This window comes from Rhinolophus sinicus, linkage group LG10 (genome assembly GCF_036562045.2).
Source record: "Rhinolophus sinicus isolate RSC01 linkage group LG10, ASM3656204v1, whole genome shotgun sequence".
Taxonomy (NCBI): Eukaryota; Metazoa; Chordata; class Mammalia; order Chiroptera; family Rhinolophidae; genus Rhinolophus; species Rhinolophus sinicus.
This window is the reverse complement of record NC_133759.1, coordinates 11,690,533-11,715,754: the sequence shown is the minus strand read 5'-3', so window position 1 is coordinate 11,715,754 and position 25,222 is coordinate 11,690,533. Positions and strand designations below refer to the sequence as shown.

Sequence of the window (25,222 nt, the reverse complement as noted above, 5' to 3'; positions counted from 1 at the left end):
TAAGGATGACGTTATTTTCTTCCTTTCACTCTTATGTATTTCCCAAGTTTTCTACCATGACTGTATATTCCTGTTGTTGTTTTTTTGATGCTATAATTTTTTTTTGTAACAAATTCTCATACCATAAAATTCACCATTTTAAAGCGTACACTTCAGTGGTTTTCAGTGTATCCACAGGTTGTGTTGCCATCACCACAATCGGTTCTAGAACATCTTTACCATGTCCCCAGAACACCCCATGTCCATTAGCTGTCACTCTCACTTCCTCTTCTTTTGGCTCCTGGCAACCACTAATAGTTTTGTCTCTATAGATTTGCCTATTTTAGTATTTCATACAAATGGGATCACATAGCACATATGTGGCATTTTGTGTCTAACTTTTTTCATTTAGAATAATACTCTCAAAATTCATCCATGGTGTAACACGTATCAGTTTTTCATTCCTTTTATGGGTGGATAATCCTCCATCGCATGGATAGGCCACATTTTATTTATCCATCCATCAGGTGATGGACACGTAGCTTGTTTCCACTTCTTTGGCTCTTCTGAACAATGTCGCTATGAACTTCATGTACAAATTGTGTACAATTATCATCTAAAAAATTACTGCTTTAGGAAAATTACAAAAATACCTTTTCCAAATAAGTCAATAAATCAAACTTTTCACTAATGTACAGTAACTGTGCTCCTAGTACTCTAAAGCATATGGTTTTACTACACTCTTAAAACCTGTCCAATACCTGCAAATACCTGGATGGAATAAATTAACTAGGAATAAGCAGACATTCTTGCATTAACTGGTGGTCAACTAATAAATCTAATCTTTACAACATCGTGAAGGGACACTGATGTACGTTAACAATTTCTATGGTGTTTATAACCATTTCAGAACAGCAGGGCTTCCTTCTAAGAATATCATCTTAGAATATATTTCATTCTGTCACAGGCAACGTTTGGAAAAACAATACTTGTACACTGAATTAAAACCTGCCCAGGCCATGAAGTGAGGGGAAAAAATCTATTTTGCTGCCCCCTCATAGGGTGCAACCTTTAGAAAGGGATTATTTCCATTACATTTTCATCAGGGACTGGCAAAGAAAAGTATATCATGTTATTACAGAGCCTGGAAATGTAATGACTTCCAGGTTGCTAAGCAACGCTCAATGGTAAAGACCCCAGTATCTGTGATCTCTAGAGACACTCTCAAATTTCATTAAAACCTGCTCATAACCATTACACAAAAGGTCCATGTGGAGTTTATAAAAAGGCTTCATTTCTTGACATAATGATGAAGGAATAAAAGAAAAAAAAAGCAAGTGGCATCAAAACTTTTGTGGTACTTCACACCAAATATTTTAGAGGCCCAATTAATGAAATCTATAATATTTCTAGGGGTGTTTCCAAGAAAGAAAGCAAGTACTGTTAGTTTGTAGTAAATAAAAGTATTTAACATCTTGAAAAACAGATACTGTGTAGAACTTTGGGACTTTGAAGAAAGGATAAATGTGTTCTGTGTATAAATCAGGAAGGGAGGCAAGGATAATTTGAAATGCGAGTCCCAATCACTATTTGCTTCAAGGAGGGTCATGATAATGGTATGCTTTCAACGGAAATAGAAAGGCATAGGCCACAGGAAATAATTCTGAAGGACACTTTCAAAATATTTCCTTTAGCAACGATGTTGGAAAAAGCTAATGCCCGAAACAGAGAAAGTTATGGCGGCTCTCCATAACACTCCTGTGGGTGTCACTGGGGTGCTGGTTTAGGATGTTTGGCTCAACTCCCTGAGATGCTGATAAGCACTGGTCTCTCCGTACTGAAACTGCAGGTCACCTAACCTCCTCCTCCAGCTTCTAAAGTTCTAAGGAGAAATACTGGAAGGAGACCATGGGTTAGCTCAGCCTGATTCATCATCCCTACAAATCTGTATTAAAAATCAAAGTGAATGTCTACTGAACAACATCAATCAGGAGGGTCATTTATGTGTGGTTGGTTTTAAAGGCAAATTCTTAAACAGAAACTACACCTGCATGTGGGATCATCAGATTTGCTCAGCTTAAAGAGGGTTCTTGTTACCCAAATACATATTTTCAATACCCAAGTCCCCAGGAACTCTACCTGACTTGGGAAGCACATGTCCTTGAGACATGAGCAAGTTCACTGATAAACTGATGGGTGGTTCACCCTCGTGTACTCACACACCAAAGCAGCCTATCCAGGCCTAGGCAAGATGTTTTCCTATTAGTCGGCATATTTGTGATATACAAATCAATTGCAAAGTGACAATTCAAATCTTGCAGAAGATACAGGATTTCATTAAATCACTGCTGGAGATGGTGGAAGAATCATATCCAAAGCCTTTGATGCGTGAAGGACAGACAGATAAGACTGGATGATCACCAGCTAAAGAAGAGAAAAATGTTTTCAAGTAGGAAGACAGGACAGGCACTTCAAAAGGATATTAACTTGAATAGCGATGAAAAAGGAATGAAGAAGCCCTCCAACAGATTTGCAAAAAAGACCCCATTTTACAATGGTGCTGGGAAGGTTAAATGTGAAGGCGGTTATAATGTATGATCAATCACATGATATTGACAATGTGAATGACACACACAAAGCCTAGAATCATAGGTAGAGCCCCATGTGACAAAGTGAAAGGGCCGGGTGGCCTTAGCGGGGTTCCAGTACGAACTGCACTCTGAGAATAAGACCAGCCCTCTGCTGACTCTCATAGGCAGCGGTCGCCACTGTCCTGCCTGGACTCAGGAGAAGTCCCAGGCTCTAAAGGCTCCAGCCAAGTCCCTGCCTGTCACTCACAGCCTCCCCCATTCTGTCTGCCCAAAACAGTTGGGACCAATGTCAGGAGGCACTTTATCCTGGTGAACGGCGGTCACTAAGCAAAGCCCAGGTCTCCCAGGTCTCCTTCTTCCCCTGGAGTCTCATCCTCACAAGACTCTGCAGCCTTTCCTTGAGCCATGTGTTCAGCCCTCCTCTTGAACCTTGTCCACTGTGCCCTCTGTACAGTCACCAGCAAAAATCCCATATCCTCAATGTCTTCCCAGAATGTTCCCATCACTTTCTTGCTCTCACTGAAACTGGGCTTTCCCTCATGGTACTTCTTCCCCTACAGGCGTCTCTCACACCCCTTGAGCCACTTGGCCTGAAGGTGGCTCCCTGGTTCTCACTGCTGCTTCCTAACCAGTCTCCATCCCTCCTCCCTAACTCCACCCCCTGCCCCCCAGCTTTAAATCTAATGTCACCTGAGAATACCACCTACCAGCCTTCCCTGTCATAGTTATCTGTGGATCACTCACTCGGTCCCCAGCTCTGTCACAGCGCTTGGTAACATCCATAGCCACAGAGAGGCTCCTTCTAGCACCTTTCAGTTCTTTGACCTTCCCTCCAATGACCTGTCCTCCTTCACACTTCAGACACTCACCAGTAACTGGCAGCCCTCCAGAATCCAATTCAAGCATCCCACATTCTGATCACCACACAAGATCACCAAACATGACCTCTCCAAACCATGATCAGGAGTCACCTGGATTGTCGTAACCTCCTGCCATCTCTTCTCCCTCAGCCTCTCAATGCAGCAACCAGATCATCTCACCCCTCTGCTCAGCACCCCCCAAACACTCCTGTCACTCAAGATAAAGGCAGCCTTGATGACTGCCTTGCTCTACCACATCCCTCCCACTTCTCTCCCTCACACGTTACATGTCTCCTCCTTGCTCATTTGCTCTGGACACGCTGGCTTCTTCGCGGTTCCTAGCACATGCTGGGTATGTACCTGTCTTGCAGACTTAGCAATCGCTGTCCCCTGCCCCGTGTGCCCTGCTCCAAGTACCGCTCGGGCTACTTCCTCCATTTCCTTCAGGTCTTTACTCGGATGTCATTTCAGTGAGACCTTCCTTGGCCTCATTATCTAAAGTGGCAAATGTCCCACTCCATTTCCTATCTTTCTTTCCTTCTACATTTTTCTCCTCAGAGATTTTACTATTTAAAATATAACACAGTTTATTTAATAAGAGGTTATCATCTCACTCTCCCCAGCAAACTCCAGTAGAGCAGGGATTTTTGTCTGTTTTGTTCACTTATAACCCCAGCATTTAGAACACTGTCTGTCACAGAGCAGGCACTTAGTAACTACTTGAGTGAGTAGTCACACTCAGCGAAGACTTTTCCTGCATACTGTTACAAAATGCTAAGTAATCATTGTAAAAATGTCTTTATAATGTTCTTAAAAGACAAAAATCAATTTATTTGAATACATTTTAGTGGGATTATTTTTTTAGATTAAGTCCCAACCAAACATTTTGTCATTAATTACCACAATTTTTACATTAAGTGGTGAGATTTCCAGTATCACTTATTCTGGAATGAAAAGAAAACATGGTCAAGTATCTCTTTTGACCAGTTTCAAAACACTAACTTACAAAAAACAACAAGAGGTCATAATAGACTTTTAAATTCAACTTATCAAACCACTTGAATTTAAAATATTGTCTCAGATATTTAAAATATCAACTGAAAAAAATTTTTTTTTATCTTTAAGTTTTTCTATGATTATTTTAGAGCTAAAAACGCAAAACCCAATTCTAGTTTTTTGTTCTGTACAGCACACCTACTTGAAAACAATCCTTTTGAGGAAAGACGTTCCTATTGATATAATTTATGTAGACATTACTATTATTTCTTTCAGTGGGTAGAATTCATTTATTAAAATTAACATTTCTATAAAGGGAAATTCTATTTAAAATATTATTTTGAAAACAAGAATTAGACACATTTAATGCCGATGTTCATCAGGAAAGGACCCCTAGAACAATGTTCTTCGCTGCCCACGTCCACGAGGAAGCGTGTTTCAAACAAATGCATCCTAATTATTAACCCGCTTTGGAAGCTCATTATTTTGAGGACGGTTTTGTTAAAAGCATGTCATTAAAGAAATCCTGTATTACACCAAGAGATTCTAGAGCATTCTTCACAGCAACAGCCACACAGTGGGGTTCAGGATCGTCAGAATGACCTCTAGAATCAGGGTAACTCCACAATGACTCTAATCACTATGATTTGAACGAGATACTGAGTCCCTATAAATGGGAATATTCAAGGTTTGAATAAACAAATGCTCCCTCCCAGCAGCTTCTCCCCCACTCTCCCTTGGTTGCGAGGAGGCTGGAGAACAACAACAACAACAAAAAATTCCAGGGGATCTTAGCTTTTTACTTACCACTGACATTGGGTAGATTCTCAACAAGTTAATATTACACAGGAAAGCAATATTCCTGGCAGGTCTCCTCTCTGTTTGGGGGACATTATATCTGTTACCGAGGATAGCAGACCGGTCCTTCCCACACTTAAGAATTAACTATTTCTTTTGCTGCATGAATATTATCCCATTTTGATAGTTTTTACTGTTTGCGTTAAAAAGCTGTGGGGAACACAGACATTCACACAATGGTAACGTACCTGCACAAGGATTATTTAGTTATTGCAAAGGGAAGCACGTGTCTGCACACTGGAGAGATGGGACACACATCCCCTTCACCAAGCAATTAAAGTCAGCGTCTCTGAACTAGGGAAGCCTGGCATCATATGCTTCCTAATGGGACACTGTGAGGAGCCATTGCAGTGAGATAGTGTGACCAAATATGTCACGGGGAAACATTCATACGATCCCAGAATGGTAGACGTGCTACCAGACAACTGCCGCAGGCTCTTTAAAACTCAATTTCAAGGGGAGGGGGGGAGCAGCAAGACTCTTCTAGATTAAAAGAGACTAACAAAACAACAGTGAAATTCAGTAAGCAGGGCTTGATTAAAATGTGGCTTTTAAAAAAGCCATAAAAGTCATTTTTGACAACTAGGAAAATTAACTATGAACTGGATATTAATGACAGCATGAAATTGTGATTTTCTTGAGTGTGACAATGTTACTGTAGTTAGGGGACAAGTCACTACTTGATGCCTTTACTTGGACATGATTTAAAACACACACATAAGGATGGAAAATATAGAGACGACCACATTTGTGTGAATAAAGTGCATATGGACAATTGAAAACCATGCGGTAAAACGCTAATTCGGATATTTCCTGATGACTCAGGTGTTCACTACACTACTCCCTCAACTTTCCTGGGGTTTTGAAACTTTTTGTGATAAAAAGGTAGGTAAAGTGTCATCCGTGGCAATGGGAGCTTGAAAGAGAAGGCGGCTGGTTAGAGAAGGTGGGGAATGAATCTTATTTGGCAGGAGATTTCAGGAAGGGGGCAGGGGAGCTGACTCTTGAGAAAAGAGGTCAAAGCAGAAGGAAAATGATGCTGCCAGTGGCCGCCAACATCAGACTGAGAGAGAGGACGGCAAGGGGCCCAGCCTACTCACGAGGAGCTTCCAGGTGGGCAGGGGAGCATGGAGGAAACGCGGGCAGATGAGCCTTGTTCAAAGGGGCTGCGAAGGGAGCGTTCTCTGCTGCTTGCACATCCTTAGGAAACCTATGGCAAAGCTCCACGTTCTTCCTCAGGCTGCTCAAGTTTCCCTCCCGGAAATACAGAAGTCTCAGTCCTGAGGGTGACTGGCTATAAATGATTCCACTGGCCACTTGCTTCCTGATTCTGTCTTGCTCAAAATCCCAGGAACATTCCCTCTGGGAATTAAGTAAAAATTCTAGGCAAGATGTTTCTTTTCTTTGTTAGAAAGATACAAGTAAATCATTCAAAGAGTTCCCAATCAACTTGTGATCCTATGGCAATCACCGGCAGAGAACACTTACCCAGGCTAACAACAAACAGTGGTGACGGATTCAAGGGAAGAGCCCCCCCCCTCCCCCCGGAAACTCTCAGAGTTTCAGCTACCCTTCTAAGGTACCATATTTCACAAAAATTAATTACATTTACTTTTTACTCATTTGGGTACATAGTGTTTCTTTTTTAAATGTCACCGGTTTCACACCAATCTCCCCCCTACCTCCACCTTTGTTTTTCCCTTTAAGAAAATAAATTAAGAAGAGAAGGTCTTATCACGCAAAAAAAAATAAAAAGCTAGGAGGTATCATTTTGCCTATCTGTTATACCTCAAAGAATATTTCTCTACCTTTCTAACAGAAAGAGTCCCTTCTGATTCTGAATTTAAACTCATCCTGGTTCTAGAACAGAAAAAATTCCTAGCTAACTTTGGTTTCTCCAAAGCTTTAAAGACTCTGCACATGAGGAAAGGCTGTTACACTGATTTTCAGCAATAAAACATCTCTGGTCACATGAAAAGAACCAGCGGACCTTATAAGAGAATTTAAAAGGAAAATGGTGGTGGGCACAGCAAGACTTTCTGAAAGCCACAGGGTAAAGAGTCGCCAAGGGCTAGATATGTATGATAACATCGTCTTCAGAGAGAGATCCCAAGTCGCACCCCTGCCACCTCTGCTGTACCAGGTAGATGGGCGGCGGGCGGGCGTCAGGAGTTAGCAACGGCAGGAAGCATGTTACAATCACCATCCCACGAATGGCCTCTCTGCCTTCAGAGTAGTCAATCACGTATGCTTAAGCCAGTTTTGCAGAACAAGTCTGTGGTGGTTTAAGTGCAGTCAATATTTTGAGTGTCAGAGTAAGCTGGCTTTAATTAGAAGAGAGTAGCTAATCTACAATCATCACTCTGGGAAAACTCCCATTGATACCAAGTTTAAGGGATAGGTAAGCTGGGGAGCACCTGGCATCACGTCGCTAAAGCGAGAGCACAGAGCACAATTATAACACCTCCCGACTTCCTAGTAAATTACAATGGATAATTAGATTCTTAGGTTTCCCCAACATTCTCTGGATGCTCTAAATACAGACTAAATAAGGAAGAACACCCGAGGGGTAAAACATATCCCAGCTCTATTAGCACAAATTAAACATCCTATTTCTTTCATCTGTTAGTGAAAATTGTGGTTTTAGAAACTATCACAAGATTGGGACTTTAAACAGGTATTTCAAGAATCCAGGGCCTTTTGTGTGACTCATTGGGAGGGATCTGCCACATCATTCCTCAAGACGGGTCGGGTCGCTAATAACCACGGTTTACCAGTCACTGTCATGCCTTGTAAATTATGGGCCAAGTGTAATTCAGGGTCACCCTCTCTGAAACCACCCAGATCACTCGGCTTTTGGGAAAGGCGGGAGCTTCTCTCTCAGGGCTTAAAAAGAGATGCCCCCCCACGCCCCCAGGAGTAGCAGCCTCTTCTTTTTTAGAAGACCTTCTGGAGAGGGTGCACTTAATGAATGTCCTGTAAGGTAAGTCCTCAAGGAGCTTGTCTTTCCTTCCTTCACTTCTTATTGTCGGGAGGATGCACTGATCAGGCCACATTCATCCAATTACTGACACCAGGTAATAGATCTAGAACAGTCCCTGCTTTTCTATCAAAGTTGGTTCCTCCAGGCCAGGCAGGCAACCTAAGAGGCCAGCCTCCCAAAAGTGGCAGGAAAGCTTTGCTTACATTTCTGTTATCTCTCCAAGTCCTGTCCTCTGTGCTCTGCCTATGCAAGCTCATCCACTCCTCAGAAACTTGGCAGGAGACTGAAGCATGGAGACTTACTGCCTTTTAAGGTCCCTCTCAGTCTGACCCATGCGTCTGTAAAGCACTAAAACGACTTCACAATATACACCAAAGTACAAGACACGAACAACTGCCAATAACAAAAGCAGAGATTTTACAAACATTTCTTACTTAGCTCAGTGGATACTCATTAAACACCTCTTACATAACAGTTACCACGATAAAGCTTCATTTCACTAAAAATAACTGGAATTCAACTGAGATGCTGCCACCACCCTTTTGTTTCACAAACCAGAATTTTCCAACCCCAACAATAGTGTCCAATCTCCTAATGGTATGAAGACCCAGGTGTGGAACCTTCTGGCCTTCCCTGGCCCATTTCTTCTGTCTCCCCACCTAACCCCATGGATGGGGGCCTTTTACACATGGTGTGCTTCCTCCTGGCCCCACGCATGGACGACTGACCAACACATCCTTCCACACTCAGCTCAAACATGTCCTTGCTGACTTCCTCTCCAGAGGGAATTGTTCCTGTGCTGCTCGCCACTGCAGCACTCAGTGCACTCTGCTTTGTAATCAAACTGGCTGTTTCTTTATCTCTGTGGTTACAGATCCTTGAGCGTGGAGATTGGGACGATCCTGTCTGACTGTCTTAGTGACCCCAATACAGAGCTTGCACATAGTAATAACTCTACTATTTATTTTTCCATGAAAGAAAGAATGAACCGCTCAGGTACCTTCTAGATCAAAATTTGGTCCTGGGCAGAGCAGCAGCAAGGCAGCCAGCTACTTGGAAAGAGCATGAGCGAGGACAGTTCAACTTGGGCTGATTCCAGCTCTGCCGTTTCCTAGTTGGTGGCCTTGGAAACATTACTTAAGCTCTTTGAGACTTAGTTTTTAACCTGTAAAATGGGAATCATCACTGGAGCTGACCTCTAAGGTTGCTGTGGAGATTAAATGAGATAATGCACCCCAACTTCTTCACACAGGGACTAGCATAGCATACAAATGATAGCTATTGACCACCTTTTATGGGCCAGACACTGTAATATGCTAAAGACAGAAGGATGAACAAGATCACATCACTCCCTCAACAAGGGCAACGTGAAGGTGAGAAAAGAAAGTAAGCCAACAGTTACAGAACAATGGCCGCCACACAGGTTGGGACAGGGAACAGGGGGACAAACAGAAAGAAAGACTGTATCAATCCTGGAGTGGGTGTTGGCACCAGTCAATTCTGTGGGAGATTTGCTGCTGTTTCTCTCCAAACGTACTCAACTCAGTACTAAGTTTAAGCAGGACTGAACTTCAGGATTGGCAATTTCAAGGCCCACGCTGAGCTGACTGGGCCCTGGAATCCCTGATGGTATGTTTCGCACAACTTCAACCCAACAGTGACAGACCCGGGGTAAGTTAGACAGCTTTTAGAAGATTTTAAAGCATTTATCACAGACGGCTGGCCTGCGAATATTATGGGCATTCCTGAACGGCTAAATTAGAGACATCAAGGGGGCAGAGTGCGGGGGCATCTTACAGGGGTATTTTCCATGAGACAGCAGAAAACAGTGTATTTGACTCTTGGGACTGTCCAGTCTGTTTTTCTTAAGGAAACAGTCATTGTAATTTCAACCCAGAACATTTTTGTATCTTGCTTTCTAAATACTGCCCAAAAGTGTCCATGGTTCCTTGGAGGAATGGCTGACTCCAGGGCTGGTGCTGAGGAAAGGTCGAAGATGAGCCTAGAATATCATGTTAAAATGGAAAATGCTCAAAAATAAAATGATGAGGGGCATGTCAAAAGACACAGCAGCCATCCAGAAAGGGTTCCCACCAACCAAATATGAGGCAGCAGTAGATTATAACCCATTGAATAAAACAAAAATCCAAGTTGACCCTGATAATGATGAAAAGATAAGAGAAAAAATAAATTGAGCAGAAAAGGAGGAAACAACCCAACGTCCATCAACAAATGAACAAAATGTGGTATATATACACAATGGATTGTTATACAGCCTTAAAAAATAATGGAATTCTGATACATGCTGTAACATGAATGAACCTTGAAGATATTATGTTAAGTGAAATAAGTCAGACACAAAAGAGCACACATCATATGATTCCACTTATAGGAACTACCTAGAGTAGTCAAATTCGCAGAGGTAGAAATTAGAATGGTTACCAGAGGCTGGGTGTGGGTGTGGGGCCGTGGTCGTTTAATGGGTAGAGTTTGGGACGACAAAAACGTTCTGTGAATGGATGGTGGTGATGGGTGCACAGCAATGGGAATGTACTGAACACCACTGAACTGTACAATTAAAAATGGTTAAAATGGTAAATTTTATGTATATTTTACCACAATTAAAAATAAAGGATGAGTAGCACCAGAAACTACTTCTCTTTTCACATAAACAGGTAAAAGTTCCTTAGATTCAATTTTTCTTCCATGAACAAAATCTACTGGCCCTATATGCGGCAGGTCAAAACTATAAGGAAATTATTCCAAGCATTAAAATAAACTAAAAGATGCTGTAGTCTGGGTACTTTGACCAAGTTAGAGTCTAATTTCTTTTCTGCATGATTAATTTGATCAGTGTTTTAGAAAATGATGTAATTTATTTCCAAAGACAGATCCATAATCTCTTATCTGCAATTATGAACAGCTCTGAAAAATCAAAATATTTTTTTTCCGTAAGTTTGATTCAAAAATATATGTGGTGGCAAAACCTGACCTGAACTCACATGGGGCCATGCACAGTCTTTATTTACTCATGCAATGTGAATATTCATGAATTTTGCTACAGAAACACTACCATACTTGATGATGGCATTGCCGCAGGGTCTCTATCTCTGTGGGAGTCATTATATATACATAGTATAAGCACCATGACAAAAAGATCTGAAAATTATGAATTCCAAAACAACTCTGGTCCCCAGAGGTTCAAAGAAGAGATGGTGGATTGCCACAAAATTAATCATATCAGATATTAGATCAATATGTCCCAAGCTTCTGTCATTCTCTACCAGATTCACAATTATGCCATATCTACATATCACTTGTATTTTTATATTATCTCGTACTTGTCTTCACATTGACACACCTTTTTTATTTGAATAAAATTAGATTTTTAAGAAGTATCTTATCTCTATTATAAAAACCAAGCTTCTGAAAGGTCTACCCTCTGTTAAAAAGGGAGATTCTAAAGGATTGCCGAGGTGTTCAAGACAACAGTGATACCAAACCAAGACTTTCATCTTAAATCATCAGAAAGACAACATTGAAAGGGAAATACCTGCCTTACTCCTCTCAGTGCAGTGTGATCTAGCACTAGGTTGGAGTACCATCTCCAAGACCTACGACGCCCAGAAGTATGTATCCTACACTTTAGGAGACTCGCCAAACCATGTCATCATCCTGTCATGCAGTAAAGCCTCTGCTGAGCCAGTAAGTCTTACTGGCGGTCGGGGAGGCCTGGCTGTACAAAAGCGTAATACAGGAGAGAGGAGGACAAACCTCTGGGTCTTACTTCTATTCCCGTTCCATAAACTGCCATATGGCTTTAGCTGGGCCATACACTGCTGTCTGTTTATCAAACTCGCATAAAAGTTACCTTGAATATAACCATCTGGCGCATCCAGCACCTCTACTTGCCAAAGGCTCCTCAAGATAACTGTGTAGAAGCGAACGGACTGGCAAACCAGAACATGACCCGGACTAACGGGACCCTCGCTCCTTCCTTACCTTCCACAACAACTATGCAAATAATGGCCTTCACAACCCGCAGAAAGAGATGAATTGTAGAAAGAAAATAAGTCTGTCATTAAAAGTGCCTTCAAACCAACATTAGCGATACATATTTTTGTGAAAATAAAATAAATGGGAAAAAAGGGGAAATTGTTCCTTATAGTCAAATACTGGGAGTTGGAAACGTTGGGAGTTAGAAAAATCTCCATTATGCAACTATTCCAAGTTTTAAAATAATGACTACACCTTGATTTGATGAAGTGATCAAAATCAACATCACCAGGAAAGGGGCAAATAGACATCATGAGCCTCTGGATGTGATGGACTGAGAAAAACACAACATCCCCTCGGGAGTTATCCTGCATCTAAATGCCAGACAACATCAGACAGACGCAAATTGAGGGCAATTCTACAAAATACCCAGTGTGTATTTTCCAAAAAGGTGATCAAAGACAAAGAAAGGTTGCAGGATTATTCCAGATTAAAGGCACATGTCTACTAACATACATTATCCTTTACTGGATCCTATGCCAGAAAAAATAAACTATAAAGGACATTATTGGGACAGTTGACAGAACTGGAATATGGATGGCAGGGTAGTAAATGAATTGTATCAATGATAAATTTCCTGATTTTGATTAGAGCAGTAAAGTAAGAGAATACCGATTTTGTTTAGAAATACACACTTAATGTATTAAGGGGTGAGAAAGTACAATGTTCTCTAACTCTCCAGTAGTTCAGAAGAGACACGATAGACAGAATCTAATACACATTAACAATATGTGACTATGGGAAAAGGGAACGGAGTTCTTTTACTGAAACACAGTCGAAGATAACGACCGCTCCCTTGCTGTCTGGTGTCCGCCCTGGAAGCCACCCACCTGGTTCCCAATTTCTATGTGGACTCACCATTCTCCTGAGAATCCTCAACAGAAGCTTCTGCTCCTTTGGATCCTCCTTGGATGTCAGTAAAACAGCAAAGCTCTCTGCATTTTCAGGAGACAGGCTGTCTGGGTTTTCTCCTCCATAGAGTTGAACCAGTATAGACAGACACTTAGATGAAACTTCAAAAATTTCAGGATCCTCGTGAGGAAGCTGAAAATGAACAAACAGGACTTACTTAAGCTCCATCAAAGACAGTGCTGGCATTCCTCAAGAATTACAGTAAAATTTGGCTTGATGGAGAAAATAGTCTGAGTACAAAGTTTGACTAACTGAAGAGCTTTTTTGAGTGGATCTCTTTAAGAATGCACACAGTGACTCCAAAAAGCTAATAGCACAGAATCAGAAGTCCTGCAGTCCTTTAACCTATAGCAGAGAATGTCCTGTGACAAGCAGAGACCAACATACGTATGTTTTATATGAATATAAGGTCCTAAAATGAAGTTTGCGAACTCATCCTAGAAAAAGTGCTGCATAGCTCATTGCTGAATATCACTAGGGTCACCTTTGAAGTACTCCCCTTGGGAAGCTATGCACCGACACCAGTGCCTAGTCCACTCTTCAAAGCAATTTTGGAACATTTTTTTTCTTTGGAATGACCATCAGAGCTGTCATCGTATTACCCTTGATGTCCTGAATGTCATCAAAATGTCTTCCTTTCACTATTTCCTTTATCGTCAGATAAAGAAAAGTCACTGGAGGCCAGATCAGGTGAGTCGGGAGGGTGTTCCAATACAGTTATTTGTTTACTTCCTCACAGACAGTGCCATATGAGCTGGTGCATTGTCATGATGCAAGAGCCATGAATTGTTGGCAAAAAGTTTAGGTCGTCTAACTTTTTCACACAGCCTTTTCAGCACTTCCAAATAGTAAACTTGGTTAATTGTTTGTCCAGTTGGTAAAATTCATAATGACTAATCCCTCTGATATCAGAAAAGGTTAGCAACAGCATTGCAACAAGTTCACGAACTTAATTGTCACACACCACTGTATATTCAGGTGTGTGTGTGTGTTTATCACATGAGTAGACTTGGTGACACCCACTACATCTCGAGATATAGAACAGTCCCATCCTAAAGATCCCTTTTATAGCAAAATCTGACTCTTCCTCATGTTTTGTTACCACTCTAGCCATCTCTGTTTTTTAACTGGTGCATTTAGACCATTTACATTTAAGGTAAATACTAAGATGCTAGGGTTTGAGTCTAACATGCAATTTTATTATTTGTCTTCGGTTTGTTTCCTGTTTCTTGTTCTTCTGATTCACTCTCCCTTCCTGTTTTAACCTTCCTACAAGTTACTTGAACATTTGTTTTATGTTTCCAATAACAATGATTAAAGTTCTCTTTTCCTCCCAATACTAGTTTCCTAGGGCCGCCATAACAAACTACCACAAATTGGATGGCATGAAGAACAAAACCTGATGCTCGCACAGACCTGGAGGCTGGAAGTCTGAGATCCAGGTACTGGCAGAGCCGTGTTCCTTCCAAGGGACAGGGGTAAACCGTTCCTGCCTCTCCCAGCTCCTATTTCCAAATACGGTCACATGTTCAGAGGTACAGGGGGCGGAGAGGGGGAGGTTAGAACGGCAATGTATCTTTATTGAGGAATGCAGTCAACCCCATAGCACCATATTAATAACTAAACAAGAAAAATCACATGATCATCTCAATGGAAAAAATATTTAACAATATTCAACACATATTTCTAACAAAAACTCAGCAAACTAGGAGTAGAAAGAAACTTCCTCACCCTGATAAAAGACACGTCAGAGACTGAACGCCTTACCCTGAGCTCAGGAAGACAGACAGGGATGTCTTCTCTATTCAGTTCATTCAACATCGAAAGGGAGTTCTGGCCAGTGCAAATCAGTCGCCCAGAAAGGGCATCCAGATTGAAAAGGAAGACATAACTGCTTATTTACAGAAAACATGATCCTCTGTGTAGAAAATCCAATGGAATTTATAAACTACTAGAGCCCATAAATGAGTTTCACAAAGTTACAGGATTCAAGAGCAACGAACAGAATCAACTGCAGTTTTAAATGTAAGCAACAATCCGAAATTGAAATTAAAATAAATACCATGTACAAAAAATTGAAATACTGAGGGATAAATCTGACAAAAGATGAAAGACCTGTGCACTGCAAAATACAAACTACTGCTGAGAGAATTTGAAGAGGACCCAAAGAAACAGAGGGATTTACCTTGTTTATGAGTCAAAAGACTCAAATTTGTGAAAATGCCAGTTCTCCCCAAATTAATCTACAGAGTCAATGCAATCGTAATCAAAATTCCAGTAGGTTTATGCTTTGGGGGTTTCTTTTGGTAGAAACTGACAAGCTGATTCTACTTTTCATATCGAAATAAAAAGGACACAGGACAGCCAAAACAAATTTGCAAGAGAAAACAGTTGAAAGACTAACATTACCCGATTTCAAGACTTACTACCAAGCTAAAGTAATCAAAACAGTACGGTATTGGCATAAAGTTAGACACATAAATTAATGAATAGAATAGAGAACCTAGAAATAGACCTGCAAAAGTATAGTCAACTGCTTTGGACAAAGGTGCAATTGCAATGCAGTTGAGAATACATTGTCAACCAACACTGCTCAAACAATAGGCAAAAACATAAACGTCAATGCCTACCTTTCACCACGGACCAAAATAAACTCATAATGGTGGAAAACACAGATCAACTCTAAGGTGGCTCAGAATTACCACAGAACATCCATGCTCAATGAAAAAACCCAAGCCTTCAGGAATTTCTGAAATTCATTTGGTTCTTTAAAAGAAAAAGGATTGATAGAGCTAAATAATAAAACCTGAAACTATAAAACTTCTAAGAGAAAACAGGCAAAAATCTTTTTGACCTTCACTGAAGGAAAGATTTCTTAGATATGACTGAAAAAGTATAATTTACAAATGGAAAAAAAAAAAAAGATAAAACAGATTTCATCAAAACTTCTCTTTGACAGACACTGTCTTATTTATAAAATGTTCAATAAAAGGTGGATATTATCACCCCATCCCTATCGCAAAATGTCCTTTTAAAGGAAAGCCATAAAGAAGTGTTCTTTCAGACCCCAAAACTAGAAAATGTTTCTTGCTCCAAGGAAATATCTCCCCACCACATGCCCCGCTTTCTGGGTGATGTACATCTTATAAATGATTATATTTCCATTTTTGTCCAGCAACCAGGATTCTTGAGGCCAAAATCATGGCCCGACTTTAAAAATTATACTAGACTTCAAATTTGTGTAGAAACTTCACCCTATCTTCATTGTTTTATTCATGTTTTCGACTTTATTTAGTATTGCTGGACTGTAAAAAATAAACTAACACCCAATTAAGTTTGAATTTCAGATAAACAACAAATCTTTTTTAGTATAAGTATGTTCATTTGGCATCTTGTATTTTATCTGTCAACCCTAATTTTATTGCAAACATTATTAGCCAACTCCAATGCTTTATGGGAAAGATAAAGTAATAAACACATACATATATATACATACAACTTGAAATATCTCAAAGTAAGCTTACACTTGAATTTTAAAAACTGTCTTCAAACAATTTAAAATCACATTTGTACTGTGTTTACTTCCCTTTATTCAATCTACACAATACAATGCATTTCAAAATCCTTCTCATTTTATATTCTATTCTTAAAATATTGCCTGGTACAGTGTTTTGTCAAAAATTATATGAGCATAGTTACTGTCAGAGAAGAGAATATATTAACCAAGAAAGAAAGGAAAAATAACCACTTAATAATATAATGTTTTCTTCCTGTTTTATGTAAACTATCTAAAAGCACCTTGAGAAAGGACTCACTCTGTATTGTTAGGAGATCCTTAACATTAGGCTATCAATTCTTGTTCCCCTTCATTTCAACATATCACTCCTGCCCAAATCAGCTGAAGAGGCAGCAGAAACTATCCTTAGGCTGATGAATGGTAGCAATTCCAGAGGACAGCACCCAAGGAAACACCTCTGCCCACAGCCTTGACACTGCTCCCTTTTCCTGAAGAAGCAAAGATCCTCTATCTAGAGTTTCACGGACCCCCAGGCACATAATATTTCTAAATGTGGAAATTTAGAGGGAAGAAAACCTGCCACTACCATTACTGATTTAGTTGTAAGTCTATATATAGATCACAGACCAGAGTACTAGAGTTTAAAAAGGAAAAAAAAAATCTCAAAACAAATTGAAAGTCACTGGTAGGTCAAATCGGCCTTGACTTCTGAACTTGCTGCTCTGCCCTGACTAACTTTCACAATGAACTTGATATTTTCCTGGTCAATTACTAAAGAATGAGAAAACACAGCTCATTTAAAAAATCATAACCAGTCGATACAGAAGGAGATTTAAACAATTCTATTGAAGCAGCAAAGTTGCAGGAACCATAGCAATGTCTGTCAACACTGACTGCTAAAACGCTGGGTTTTGTGTAAAACCTTTGGCCTGACCACCTGTCACTTTCTGTCCTTCTCTGTCTCCACCTTGGAAATTCAGGTGGAGTCTGTTACCACTGGATGAGCGAAGAATGTTCGAGACAGCCACACAAGAAATAACCAAACGTTCCACTATTTCTTCAATTTGTGCCCCTTACAATCTGTTTTCCACACAGGAGCCACAGTGATTTTCTAAAAAACTTTAATCATATCACTCTCCTGCTTAAAACCTCCAATGTCTTCTCATTGCATTGAGAAGAGTCCAAACGCTTCACTGTGTGACCCACAAGACCCTGTCTGAGCAATGCGGCCATATGACTGGAGTGAAAGTGCAAGGAGAGTCTGGACAATGAGGTCAGAGAGGTGAGCAAGATGACACAGTCTTCAAAAACCTAAGTCAGAGCGTCATTTGCGGCTTGAATCGCCAATGGCTTAGATATTCTTATGGCGATACTGCAGCTAGTAGATACATGAGCATGGAGTTGAAGGGCCAGGTCGTGGCTAAAGACACACATTTCGAAATCCTCCCAGTAGACGCATCACTGAGGGCAAGAAGCTGAAGGAGACCACTGACGGGGGAGTGGTCCCCCCTGTGGGCTTGGAGTTTGGAAAGCTTCTCTTTAGGGAAGACTTACCATCACTTCTAGCACCACCCACTCTCAGAAAATTCAGTAAGGCTTTACCCTAGGGTACTGACTTCATCTCAGCCTCAACATCTTTAGAAAAAAGTCCTGACATCATTTTCAGGGCACAGAGGAGGCTACTTGGTCTTTGGCATGTGAACTGGAGAGGAGCACCAGCGGGACCCAATGGAGGAGCTGTTCTTTATCCAGACTTCTGCAAATGCCCTTTTCCCATCTCTTCGCCTGAGGCCGGAGGTGCTGTGGGGTTTCAGAGTGGGACGGCCAACTCCCACTGCCACGTTGGCACCTCACAGCGTGGGCCAGGCTTCCTCTGCCCCATCGAAGCCTTCTGCACACAAGCTTCCTTCTGTCCTACAGAAATATGTTGAAATCTCAGTCTGCTACTGACTCCCACTTCCCCTTTCTCTTCATCATTATAACTTTATTCCTTTTGAGTCCCTGTACTTTTCCTTTAAAGGCATTTTGTGAGAGACGGGAGAGGAGTGTGTGAAAAGGAAGAGTGAAAAGAGGCGGGACTCCTGCTCAAGATTCTCTTGGCCAATCTCACGCTTACTCCATAGGATCATTTTAATAAACTAAAAAGGTGTGGACGGAATTATGATAAAATTACTTTAAACCTGTATATTAATTTGGGAAGGATTTATATTTTTCAGTCTTGCCACCTGTATGCCCCTGGCATGTCTCTCCATTAATTTAGATCTAATTTTATGTCTTTCAAAATGTTCTATACTGATCACGACTTGCATTTTCTTGTTACGTTTATTTTTGGCCTTTTTATGGGGGTGGTTTTAGTCACCTCTATAAAAGGATTTCCTCCCATTTCTATTTCTATAAGATTAATGCCAGTATAAAGAAAAGGTATTGGTTTTTGTGTATTATATTATATTATATTATATTATATGCCACCAACTTACTGAAAATTCCTTTTTAGTTCCAATTAATTTATTTCAATCTCTAGGTATGAAAATTATTTTTTGACTTAATATTTATTTTTCTTATTTTACACCATTATCTATAACACCTCCCCCCATCACTGCTGACTGTTAGTGGTAGAAGACATTCCTACTTTTCAATTTTAATGAAAATATTTTCTGTGTTTCTTTTAAATATTTACTATTAATTTCTAGGAAATAACTTTCAAAATGTTGGAAGATTCACTCTATCTTAAATAAAGTTTTAAAAAACGAAGAATGACTTGCTGAATTTTTTGGCATTGATTATTATGATGTTTTTATTCTCCCTCAATTTCTTAAAATATGAAATTATACTTTTCTGGTGCTTGAACTATTCTTGAATTCCTAGATCAAATCCTACTTGGTTATATTGGTCTTTTTATATACTGCTCAATTCAACTTTTTTTTTTTTTTTGCAATGTTCTTCCCTATATTCGTAAGTAAAAGTGATCTTCAGTCGTTCTATATTATTTTAAAGTGGGTTATGGCATTAGACTTATTATAGCTTTATGGAAATGGATCACAAAGCTTTCCATCTTTTTCTATACTTTGAATTATTTAAATAGTATAGGAGTTGTCTATTTGAAAATTTCACATGTAAAAAGCCTGTAGTATTTTAGGCTTGCAGTATTTTAATGACAGATCTTGTAGACGCAAGATATCAGATTATGACAATCCAGTTGTCTGATACCTTTTTTCACACTATACGTTTTTTTCTTTTGATAGTAACTAACGGAATTCTAGTATTTACCCTTCAAACTGGCAGCCCTTCTAACTGCTTGCGAAAGAAATCTTAGCAGGATAAAGAGAAAATCATTACTGCTTTCCCTGCAGCTGCAAAAAAGCAGATTCCATTTTGCATCACAAAATCATCCTTGAAATCATGTCATTTCTAATAAAGCAATCTTGTAAGACATCTAGAAGGCAGAGAAGGTGATTGGGTCTTGTGTAATCAACGTTTAACTTTTAAAACATAAATAATTCTGATTGGCTATTTAACAATGTTTACTTTGGTGATGATACTTATATTGATATCTTTGGATTTCTACATGGCATATATATACTTATAAGATTCCTTTGTTGGATCGACATAGCCATCTTTCCCATCTGCTTGCAAAAACAAATTAGACCTTGTATATTCTTATTTAAACAAAGAGGGTGAGAGTACTACATCATTAGAAGATCCAATTTTAACTTCTGAAGTTTGATGTTTTTAATCCATTCTGATACCAACATTGGTAATTTATAATTTTCCATAAATCACCTACTTCTCAGTAGTTCCAAAGTTAATGCCTTAATGTTATACATATTTCATATTTGGATGGTTGTATTTCCTTTTCTCTTTCCTAATGCTATAGCCATAGAATCCGAATTAAAACAGTGAGATATCATCTTTACCTGTCAAAAGAACAAAAAACTTTTAGACTAGGAAGATGCAGTGCTGGTGAAGGTGTAGAAAAACAAGTGCATTTATGTACCTTTAATTAGAATACAAACTGCTAAAATCTTTTGAGAAGTTATATGGCAATTAATATTTATAAAAATTTAAAAGTACCCTTTAATGTAGCCACCTTGCTTCTGGGTACTTATCTAACCAAAGTAAATGCAGAAGTCCCTAAAACCATACAAAGATGTCTATTGTATCATGCTTATAATATCACTTAAGGGGAAACAATCTGAATGGTCATCCACCAGGAAATCTTTGAATTGAATTGAATAAATAATTGTACATTATACTATGAACTATTATGCAGCTGTTAAAAAAACGAGATCAATGTAGTACTGACTTAGAAAGATGTCCATAATATTGAGATAAGTAACAAGAAAAGCAAGTTATAAAATACTTATACCATCGTCCTATTTTTAGAAATGAAAGCAAAAACTATGAAAAGGAAATCAATGATATAAGTGCATGTGATTGGGTGCAAGGTGAAAAGCATGCAAGGACGCATGTGACATGTACCACTGGTTACACTGGAGGGCAGTGCCACGGTACAGGGAGAGAGGGGCTTCAGTTTTCCTTTAATCACTTCTAAATTGCTTGAATTCTCATAATGTGCTTATGATACCTTTTGTAATTCAAATATATGAAACAAATCTGCCTTCTTAACCCCTGAAAATGTTAAAAGGGGAAATTTCCTGGTCACCCGTGTACTGACCTAAGTCAAATGCAAGACTTGCTATAACCAATGACAAATGGCTGGAGAAACGTGAAGCGCTAACGAGCCTTTAGCAGTTCCAATATCACACTACCATGACTTCTTATGACTGCCAAAGAGTCAGCAAAGAAACCTGGAAATGTTACTCTTTGGTTATAAGAGTTAAAAAAGTATTACAGAATTATATAGTTTAGAAGTCGTTAAAATTACTGTTTACTGAATCCCAGACATTGAAAAATATATGAAGTCCTCTTCATACTAAAACAATCCCTTTGTGAAAAGCTCATATCTAAATAACAGAGGTTCGAGGTAGAGAAAGTACCTGGAAAGAAAAAGAACAGGAGATAACACATTTCTCCCTAAAAATGGTTATTTCCTTTATAAGAATGGACATTTTCAGCAAAATTGCAAGGCTATTAAAATTTACAAACCACTTCATAACACTAAAAACTTACCAACCAGACAATTTTTACAAGTGAAAGAAGAAAAGTCTCCGTATAAAACTGGTTAAACACAGTTTTGACTTTATTATCTAGACATTTAGCATGAACTCTGTAAGGTAAAATCTTAGTTTTATAAACTAATGGGTCATGGGTTCAAAGAGACTGATCCAGAATTAAAACTAAAATGAGACTGACTGTCTCAAGTTTTACTCTGTAGGGATGGCTTCTCTGCCCTACATACACCTCCTTTACAGAGCGATCTGCCCCGGGGAACCCTAAGACCTGCAGAAAGCTCAATCACGGGAGCTCAACTGGCCGTTTTCCCACCAACAGAGCCATTCGGGCAACTGATTTCAGAGCGGCGATGAAATTGTCGGAAACACCCTTGGGGTACATTATTTCAGCACGTTAACGAGGCCACTCACAAAGTGAGTTTATTACAATCAGAGAGAAATGTTTATTAGATTAGTAATATGATTACAGAACATACTGTATGGGAAGGGCCTCAGGGAGTCATAGACAGGGTAATTCTGCAGGCATTAAATGAAACAAAAAAGCCAACGTCATTATCAAAACTGCTAACTTCACTGTATCACAGTTATGGGTAAATATCCACACTATTAAATATCCACATGATTTTCCTGCTTCAAAAATGATGCATAGGCATGCGTTCTGAGTCTACATAAAATCAAAGGGGTTTTTTTTTTTTTTCTTGTTTTGTTTTTCAGGGTGTCATAAAGAAAACAGAACAAACTCCGGGAGTCTACTGCTCATCTTAAATACAGCCCATTTCTAAAGACACCTGGGAATTATCTTTCGAGACAGTAGCCATAATGGGTTTTTCACCACACAGTTATTGTACTACTGAGAAATATAGATAATATCATCATCAACAATGATACAACACACAGATAAAAGCAGACACTTCGGGGGAGGGATTTACAATGTGTCAAGTGCTGAGCTAAGAGTTCTTCATGCATTGCTCCATTAGTTCTCCCAACAACCCTCAGAGGTGTTAATTTTTTCTTTTTTGGACCTAGAAATGGAGACTTATGAACTCGCCCATGGCTATTCACCTGATAAGTAATGAAGCCAACTCAACCACTGTTAAATGAATGGATGTTCAGAGATGACTCCACTGAATCATGGAAACGCCAATGTGTCTGGCCAAACAGCCTCACACGGAATGTCAAATCAATTAGATAATATTGTTTTGTTTTCATTTTTAAAGCTGTAACCACTTCTCTTCTTGTTGCTGTTACGTGTACACACATAGCTCCATGCTATTAGACCACTGTACCAACGATAATAGCTGGACAAGACACAAAGGGCTATGGCTGCCTTTAAAGCTTTTCTACAGTTTAAAAATCTGGCATACATTTTGTGAGATTGAGATATTAAAGAGCAGCACTGACAAAATAAGATGTAATCAGTATGACCTTGAAGTAGAGATAAAATATACAAGGTCTGACAATTAAGTTCATGAGCCTATCCTAGAAAAAGTGCTACAAACCTCTTTGCTGAATATCACTAAGGTTGCTTTCGAAGTCCTCCCCTTGGGAAGCTATGCATCAATGCCAGGGCCTAGTCCACCCTTCAAAGCAATTTTGGGACTCTTTTTCTGGAATGGCCATCAAAGTTGACCATTGTATTACCCTTAATGTCATCAAAATGTCTTCCTTTCAATATTTCCTTTATCTTCAGGTAAAGAAAGAAGTCACTGGGGGCCAGATCAGGTGAGTAGGGAGGGTGTTCCAATACAGTTATTTGTTTACTGGCTAAAAACTCCCTCACAGACAGTGCCGTGTGAGCTGGTGCATTGTCGTGATGCAAGAGCTATGAATTGTTGGCGAAAAGTTCAGGTCGTCTAACTTTTTCACAGAGCCTTTTCAGCACTTCCAAATAGTAAACTTGGTTAACTATTTGTCCAGTTGGTACAAATTCATAATGAATAATCCCTCTGATCAAAAAAGGTTAGCAACAGCATTCCAACAAGTTCGCAAACTTAATTGTCAGACCTTGTATATATGCAGGGCAAGTTATCTGTTTCCTGTCAACACCTCAACTTTAAATGGAGTTTTCTTCCTCACCCCAAAAGAAACAACATAACATGTCTTAAATCTGACTGTTTCTCTCTGATGAGCCTGTTGAAAAAAGGTGTCTTTTCACAGGAGAAACAGTCCTGAAAATGTTACTTTCTCTGGAGGAAGGCATAATGTAGCAGCAAGCCTCTTCCATATAAACCTTAGGGAACATACCAGAATAGCTATCCTACTTAGAGGCCACTACTCACCTCCATTTCTGTGGCATAAATCACTTTCCTTTCATCCCCTTTTGTTTAGTTTTATTAGGAAGACACCAAATTAAGTCAAAGAGGTGATATTTTCATAGGCTATATACGCTTTGCTATTATCTCCTAGGACACCAACTACATCCTGTTATTTAAAGATTATGGCGTAAAGAATAAATATAACCAACTGTTTTCAATGAAATGGCATTTTAATGAGATATGCAGGTGCTACTCCCACTTATCTAATAATTATATGGCAATGGGTAAAAAGAACTAATGAAACAAAATCTTAATAGTACTTGATGTTTGAAACCTTTTATAAATATACCACCACACAGATGTCCACCTTACTCCTTACAACAAAATAATCTTGAATAAATCAAGTATCTGTTAACACACACCATGAAAGTACTAATATATATATGTATACATATATATGTATATATGTATATATGTATATATATATATATGTATATATATATACATATATATACATATATATACATATATATATATATGTATATGAAATGGGGAGATCTTTTAAAATATGACATAAACCTCAAAAGTCATGAAGGAGAACACTGATAAATTTTACTACTAAATGAAAACTACCTTTGCAGTTAAAGCACCAATAAAATTAAAAACACAAAAAAATGAAAAAGTATATTTGTTATGACAAAAGGGTCAACTTTACAAAGAGCTCTTAAAATCAATACAAAAGGTAAACTAAGCAGGAAAAATGGGCAGATTACGCTAAAGCAATTATAGAAAAAGACACAAAAATGGCTAACCCACAGAAGATGCTAAACTTCATTTACCATAAAACACAAAACATCAAAGATATACAAGGCTTCATGTATCAGAAAGGCAAAAATGTTACAATTTCCTAAAACTATCAGCGAGGCTCTAGGGAAACATGCTTCTCTTTCAGTGAGAAGGACAACTGGTACTCTACCTTTTAGGGAGGGCAATTTGGCAATACACACCAAAATTAAAAATTTACAACCCTTTTACCTACTCGTCTATTAGACAGGATTCTCTGGAGAAACAGAGCCAACAGGA

The 25,222-nt window shown here is 39.2% G+C and overlaps 1 protein-coding gene across 1 annotated transcript in view; it reads right to left on the bottom strand.

The window, feature by feature from the left end:
- Positions 1-25,222, bottom strand: part of ULK4 (unc-51 like kinase 4) — a 650,099-nt gene that overhangs the window by 339,243 nt on the left and 285,634 nt on the right. The window contains exon 35 of the mRNA XM_074312876.1: positions 13,182-13,367. Within this exon, the coding sequence (XP_074168977.1) occupies positions 13,182-13,367 (186 nt within the window). The remainder of the gene's footprint in view (positions 1-13,181; positions 13,368-25,222) is intronic.